Genomic DNA, 7,916 nt, shown 5'->3' on the forward strand with positions numbered 1-7,916 from the left:
AGGGTGACTTGTTGTAATTATTGACAAGTGGAAAATAGCAACGTTATATAGCCAAGTCTCTGTGTACTGAATTGTAGCACTAGGCAAGTAACATATGTTGAATACCTTACATAATAGGCAAGTGTTCATTGTATTTGTATATTCTGCATTCATTATCATCCCTCTAAGGCTTGGGAAAACCAAGTACATGTATGATCACAGGGAGATCGCTCGGGTCTAGCACGCTACAATAAGCAAGTGTATTTTTACCAGATTTTTGAAATTCTTGGGCAACATTGCTTTGTCTATCTGTTAATTTTGTTTTATACTTCTATGGATCCTTTACAATGTTTGTATAATTCTCAGGTGACCGTTAAGGCCCTTGGGCCTCGTGTAAAAGAATGTATTCTTTTCGCTATATGATCAATAGAGCCCCATCACAACTCTGGAAACCCTGAAACAAAGTTCATGAATTTCACAATTTTGGTGGAGTGCTCAATGCTTACTACAATCATGTCAACAGCTTAATTGTTTGATTTCCAGGAATAAAGAAGAAGATTTTTGAAAGAACTTTACGGAAATTTCTATTTTTAGTAACCATGAAGAAAGAATTTCACAGAAATTTCTATTTTTAGTTACCATGGTAACACCGTTCATTAAATAAAAAACCGATAAACAGGCTTAAATATCTTAGTGTAGTTTACTTTGTACCAAGTTATATTGAAATATAATAGACCAAAACTGTAGGAGGAATAGCATTTTGAACAAGAGGCCCATGGGCCACATCGCTCACCTGAGCACATTAGCTAGACACAAATCAGTTCAGTATTGAAAAGATTACTGGGGGTTGGGGGGGGGGGATTTTAAACTACCTGATGATGCTTCCATGTCAATATAAAAAATGGCTTTGTTGTACTTGAGAAGATTTAAAAAAAAAATTTCCCACATATTCCTTTGTAAAATTTTGATCCCCCATTGTGGCTCCTCCCTATCCCAGAGGTCATCATTTGAACAAACTTGAATCTACACTACCCGAGGATGCTTCCATATCAATATGACTAAACATAGCTTTTCTGTTCTTGAGAAGAAATTTTTTTCTATGTGTTCTTATGTAAAACTTTGATCCCCATTGGGCCCCAAACTACCCCTGGGGATTATCATTTGAAAAAAAAATTGAATTTACACTACCTGAGGATGCTTCCATATCAAAATGACTAAACATGATTTTCATTTCTTGAGAAGAAGATATTTTCCAATATGTTCCTATGTAAAAAATTTTTGATCCCCCATTGTGGCCCATCCCTATCCCCGGGGGTCAAACTTGAATCTACACTACCTGAAGATGCTTCCATATCAAAATGACTAATCATGGCTTTGCAGTTCTTCATCAGAAGATACCTTCCTATATATTTCTATTTCAGACACTGATCCTCCATTGTGGCCCCGCCCTACCCCAGGGGGTCATGATTTGAACAAACTTAAATCTATACTACCTGAGGATACTTCCACATAAATATGATCAATCAGGGCTTTGCTGTTCCTGAGAAGAAGATTTTTAAAGATTTTTCCTATATATTTCTATGTAAAACTTTGAGCATCCATTGTGGACCCGCCCTATCCCCCAGGGTCATGATTTGAACAAACTTGAATCTTCACTACCTGAGGATGCTTCCATATAAATATGACTCATCATGGCTTTGCTGTTCTTGAGAAGAAGATTTTTAAAGGTTTTTCCTATATATTTCTATGTTAAACTTAGATCCTCCATTGTGGCCCCGCCCTACCCCCGAGGGTCATGATTTGAACAAACTTGGATCTACACTACCTGAGGATGCTTCCACATGAGTTTCAATTTCCCTGGCTTTGTGGTTCTTGAGAAGAAGATTTTTAAAAGATGCTATTAATTTTTCTCTAATTCTTTATTATCTCCCCTTGAAAGAGGGCGTGGCCCTTCATTTGAACAAACTTGAATCCCCTTCACCCAAGGATACTCTGTGCCAAGTTTGGTTGAAATTAGCCCAGTAGTTCTGGAGAAGAAGTTGAAATTGTGAAAAGTTTACGCCAACGACGACGCCAACGACGACAGACAACGGACAAATTTTGATCAGAAAAGCTCACTTGAGCCTTTGGCTCAAGTGAGCTAAAAATTGTTTACAGACAGACAGCCAGACGGACGGACGACGGACACCTTGCTATCGCATAAACTCTTCTTGTCTCTGACCAGTAGAGCCAAAAAAAAAACATGCAGCTTAACGAATATTGTGAATAGATTATGAATTGAAAGCTTACAAAAGATACCCATACTTTCAAGTTTAGATTCATTGATTGCCTTGATATTGTCATTCACTGCAGCTACATGCAACTCTAAAGTTGCACATATACATCCTAAAATTTACATACACAGCACAAATTTAGTTTTTAAACAGTAACCTTGGTTTATAACTTTGGTCAAAACCCAGCCCTTAATTTGTCTAACATACTGAAATATTTACCAGTCCCTTAATATTTCCACACAAGTCACTAACTTTACCATTGAACCCATTACCAAATGTGTCCCTCTTTCTATTAATTCCTGCATAAATACGAAAATATAGCATACACTTACGAGTAGTTCGTTTCTTCAGAATCATTGAGAAATATATATTTAGAAAGGACTGTCCACCATCATGAGATTTTATCTGAAATCTGTTCACGGTACCGTAAATCGGTGCTATATAACACATGCGCTTTTTTAAAAACGTTTTTCAAACCGTAATAATTATGTGAGGGAATAAATTAAATATCAAACCTGTGGAGAATATATTTTAGGCAGATAACAATATTTGTTGTTAATATCATTATAAAAATATGCACTGATATGTATTATATGTATGCTCTTTTTTGGTGAGAGAGTTTAACACTTGTTGACCTGTTGACCATTTGAATAGAAGCTAATTTTGTCAGATATACATATGGGTAATTATTTGAAGAAGATAAAAAATACACAAACCTAAGTAAACACTAGCAAAGAATTCACCAACGATCTACCGCAAAATTCGTACGAATTTAAATGAATGTTCTGATTAATGCAAATGTGCATGTACAAACAACATGCATACTAAAATCCACGGCGAGAAACACGTTCAACTTACCTGTTTTGCAATGAACGTCGAGGATTTTGAGAATATTGCATCCTGTAGACCAAGTTTGGGAAGAAGATAATGTACTCCTTTTGTTCATGTAATCCAGCCATATTGCTATACATTTGACCATTGGAGCACACTCAGTCCGTGCTGATGATTTTGATCAGGGGAAATGTCCAAATTGGATTTTTTTTAAGCATTGATAAAATCAAAGAAGTTCATCGACTGAGTTTTTTTAAATTTTTTGTAAAAACACATACACCGTGGAATTGCTGAATACCATATCTCAGTTTTAACACTTTGGTACACTATTCATATTTAGGATAAATAAAAACCGATTTTTTTTCTTCCAAAACTCAAATATCTTTGCTTAAATAGATGCCTCTCTGTTTAGTTAAACAACTTAATTTATAATATAATTTGATGAAAAATGGGGGTGGGGGGGGGGGGAGTAACTTTACAGTTCAAAATAATTTCTGAAAATAGTTAGAAATATTTCACTGAAATTTTTGTTTCTGTTAAGTTTCTGAAAAAATTTCGAAAGTCTAACTTTACATTTTACACAATAAAAATTTCCTTATTAGAATCCAATTAAAAGAAATATTGAAATATATAGTAATGAAACTCTGTGTGAAGTGAAAAAAAAACTGTTTGTTGTATACAACAGCATAACAGCATACAAGTACATGTTTTAATGCTAATTTGGACATGTACATACTTCCTTCTTAAATTTGGCCGATCGGATGTTGTAAGTCACGTATTCCTCGACATTTTTGAATTCTATCCCTCTAGGTTTTCACGCAATCAAATTTGGGCTCATTCTCTCTACATGTATGCTGTGGAAATTCCATAAACATCCATCTTTGATTTTCTATGCATATGAACTCTAAAAATCTTTCCGAATAAAAACCAAATATTTTTTTTTTGGTTCGGATATTCTTTGTATATATATATATATATATATATATATATATATATATATATATATATATATATATATATATATATATCCACACGCATGATTTTCTCGCGGAAGGCGGGGGGGGGGGGGAGGGTCTTTAAAAAAAATTGACCACTTGATGGCAGGAAAAAATGTTAATATGAAATGAGAAAATTTCTGGGAAAAAATTAACCGATGAGGTATAGATTAAGAAGCCAGTTTTCTGAGGGTCGTGTCACCGAGGAAAAAGACTTATCTTTCTTTTTCCTCATGGGCGTTATTAAAAAAAATCCTTAATACTATTTCCTTAAAAGCACCAACAACGGTACTATAAATTTTTAATACAAAGCTGCCATTATGAAAAACTTCATAAAAGGAATGCGTTGAAACAATTAATTACAATTGTATAAAACTTTTGTAACATAAACGCGTTCACATAAAGATCCTGTCAAAATGCAATTTGTTTCTTTACTTAAGCATCAAAGAGCAACAGTCCAATAGTCATGTAATTACAATCACACACAACTTTCCTCCTTGCACCAACCATTTCTTTGGACAGAATAATCCATGTTCTTCACCACCATTTTATCTGAAGGTTTCACGGTTATTACACTTCTACTAGACACTGTTTGCTTTGCTTCTTCTATCAGGGATTCGCTGTACATGTTCTCGAGCTTCTGGAGAACATGCGAGAGGACAGAGAGATCTACCCGGAAGAATCCACTGAAAGGGGAGTCCAGGTCTGAGACGACGTAACACAGCATGCTGATGGAGAAGACTGTGATAATGCACATTACCAGTTCCATTCGATAAGAGTAAGCCCGCAACAATAAAATTCCAATGAAAGAAAAGAAGCCCAAGGACTCAAGGAACGCCCATCTGCAAGTTACGGAGATTCAATGAGCACATTCAATAAATAAAGACTGCTTCTGAATTTGTAATTTTGAAATGAAGGCTGTGATTTTTTTTTTTATTTTAGTGGAGTTTAATTTTTTGCGATTTCATGTCTTCCACTAAATGTTAACTTATATTTCGAACAAAAGTTTAATATTCATGTCTTCTAGCAGGAAATCAAATTCCCATGAACCAATATTAATTTTGTTTCCTCCAACCACATAAATTTTGCCACATGAAAATAACTGATTGCACATAATTTATTTCATATGAACACTTACTTAACTGGATGGATCTTTGAGTGAAGGACACCGATTCTGTCTGAACAAATGCTGTTTAGCTTCATAATATGTGACAGTATCTTTTCACACAGAATCCGGTCCACGTGACATTTTGGACTCGTGTCCACCTGCCGCAGGAGGTCCACTATGCTCCAGATCTTAACTAAAGTGAAACACGGAAGAATTTTGAAAACATATCATGACCAAAATTAAAATTAAAACCAGCTACATGTAACTTTAGAAACTTCATTTTTCCAAAGATGTCATAAAACTATTTATGAAACTCTGGTATGCTCTTAATTCTAACATAAACTTAAAATTAGACCTTCCTTCATGTAAAGGTACAATCGGACGCATGTACGTACACTTTCCCAGAGTAAGATTAGAAAAAAATGAACATGCTGATCCAACATTGACGTCTTACCTTTAATGTCTTCAGTTGGTTTGTTCTTGTAAGACGAAGGTTCACGATTGAGCAATTGCAAAATCATAAATATCGCTTCTGCCTTAACTGCTCGGTATATATGGCGCCGAACAGATGGACGAGAAAGAGTCATTTTAGTAGAGAAAGTAGCAATCTGGTCAACCATACTGATTTCGCTTGTTACTTTTTCAAGAATATGATGCTGCTTTGACAAAGCTTGTTGAAAGGCAAATCCAAAAGATGTTGCATAAACCAAACCAGCTGGTGCAAGAAAGCATGCTACAGCGTCATTAATATCTGGGGCAGTAGCGAACTCCTCAGGTGGCCATAAAAAGTTGACTAAAGGGTAATATAAGTATAATGTTATGGGACAAAGAGCCAGGGACAGTATAGCTGGTAGAGCTATGATAAATAGATCCAGAGGTCTGTTATGGGATGTACTGAGGCTTTCAATAACCTCTTTATCAAAATCACTGTAAAAATTGTCCTCCTCCAAGTAATCATGGTCATCTTCATAGTCTATGTCGTATAACTTCACAGTGGAACTCGTCTTCTCCTCCTTTTTCAATATCGACCTCTTTAGAAGTAACATGAAGCTATTACAATGAGAATTAAGAAGAAGGGTTAATCCAGCTGGAAAACAGAGAAAGTTATTAAATCAAACATGAAAATAAGCATGTAGTCTGAAAAACATTAACATGACAATGAATCATATGATATGTGGTAAGGTGTTACTTTAATAAGAATAAAAAGATACATTATAAAAGATATGTTCATAATGGTTTTAAGCTGGAATACATACCAAAACCAATAACAAGAATCAAAGCGAATGGAGGAATCACGATTTCTACTGCGGACGGACGAACTTCAGGTTCAGTTTCTGATTCAACAATACTTGGGGATTCTGGAAAAATTTCATTCACTTTCAACTCAGCCTCAGCTTCGGGTTCTGGCAATGATGAGGTCTCTGGTTCTGTTTCTGATGATACTGAGACCTCTGGTTCTGTTTCCGGAAATGATGTGGCCTCTGGTTCTGTTTCTGGTGATAAAGTGGCCTCCAGTTCTGCTTCTGGTGATGATGTGGCCTCTGGTTCAGTTTCTGGTGATGATGTGACCTCTGGTTCAGTTTCTAGTGATATTGTTGCCTCTGGTTCAGTTTCTGGTAATGATGTGGCCTCTGGTTCAGTTTCTGGTGATGATGTGGCCTCTGGTTCAGTTTCTGGTGATGATGTGACCTCTGGTTCAGTTTCTGGTGATGATGTGGCCTCTGGTTCAGTTTCTGGTGATGATGTGGCCTCTGGTTCAGTTTCTGGTGATGATGTGGTTTCTGGTTCAGTTTCTGGTAATGGTGTGGCCTCTGGTTCAGTTTCTGGTGATGATGTGACCTCTGGTTCAGTTTCTGGTGATGATGTGGCCTCTGGTTCAGTTTCTGGTGATGATGTGGCCTCTGGTTCAGTTTCTGGTGATGATGTGGTTTCTGGTTCAGTTTCTGGTAATGGTGTGGCCTCTGGATCAATTTCTGGTAATGATGTGGCCTCTGGTTCATTTTCTGGTGATGATGTGGTTTCTGGTTCAGTTTCTGGTAATGGTGTGGCCTCTGGATCAATTTCTGGTAATGATGTGGCCTCTGGTTCATTTTCTGGTGATGATGTGACCTCTGGTTCATTTTCTAGTAATGATGTGGCCTCTGGTTCAGTTTCTGGTGATGATGTGGCCTCTGGTTCAGTTTCTGGTGATGATGTGGCCTCTGGTTCAGTTTCTGGTGATGATGTGGCCTCTGGCTCAGTTTCTGGTGATGATGTGGTTTCTTGTTCAGTTTCTGGTAATGATGTGGCCTCTGGTTCTGTTTCTGTTAAAGATGTACCTTCTGGTTTAGTTTCTTGTGATGATACGAATTTTGGTTCAGTTTCTGGTGATGATATACCTCCTGGTTCCGGTGATGATGTGGGTGGAACGTGTTCAAGTGTTGAAGTACTTTGTTCTGATAAAGCTTCTGGAATTGAAGATGATAACAATGCAAGTGACTTAAATTCTTTAGCCATCTTAACACAAATGGCGATAGAATTTAAAGGATTTCTTTTATTTAAAATCCCCCCCCCCCCCAAAAAAAAATCTTACCTTTTGTAGATTCCAGAACAAACAGAAGACACATATAAACAAAGCAGCGTATTGAACTTTTCATTTTCTTTCTTGAAACATTTATCCCTTAAAAAATGACAAGTCAATTAAGAAGAAAAAGGAAATCCATGTTTCGGACATTTCCATCAGACATCGAT

The 7,916-nt window shown here is 36.5% G+C and overlaps 1 protein-coding gene across 1 annotated transcript; it reads right to left on the bottom strand.

Annotated features, from left to right (window-relative positions):
• Nucleotides 1-4,472: 4,472 nt before the first annotated feature.
• LOC133204162 (uncharacterized) lies at nt 4,473-7,682 on the bottom strand. The gene is made up of 4 exons (XM_061339916.1): nt 6,443-7,682; nt 5,641-6,273; nt 5,217-5,379; nt 4,473-4,920 (listed from the first exon to the last, which is right to left on the bottom strand). Exons 1-4 carry the CDS (start codon nt 7,680-7,682, stop codon nt 4,557-4,559), a joined length of 2,400 nt encoding a protein of 799 aa, XP_061195900.1. The 3' UTR covers nt 4,473-4,556.
• Between the last annotated feature and the right edge of the window lie 234 nt (nt 7,683-7,916).

The sequence above is a fragment of the Saccostrea echinata genome, unplaced genomic scaffold (assembly GCF_033153115.1).
Source record: "Saccostrea echinata isolate AGI-Se365-2 ecotype Australia unplaced genomic scaffold, CSIRO_AGI_Sech_v1 ptg000002l, whole genome shotgun sequence".
Taxonomy (NCBI): Eukaryota; Metazoa; Mollusca; class Bivalvia; order Ostreida; family Ostreidae; genus Saccostrea; species Saccostrea echinata.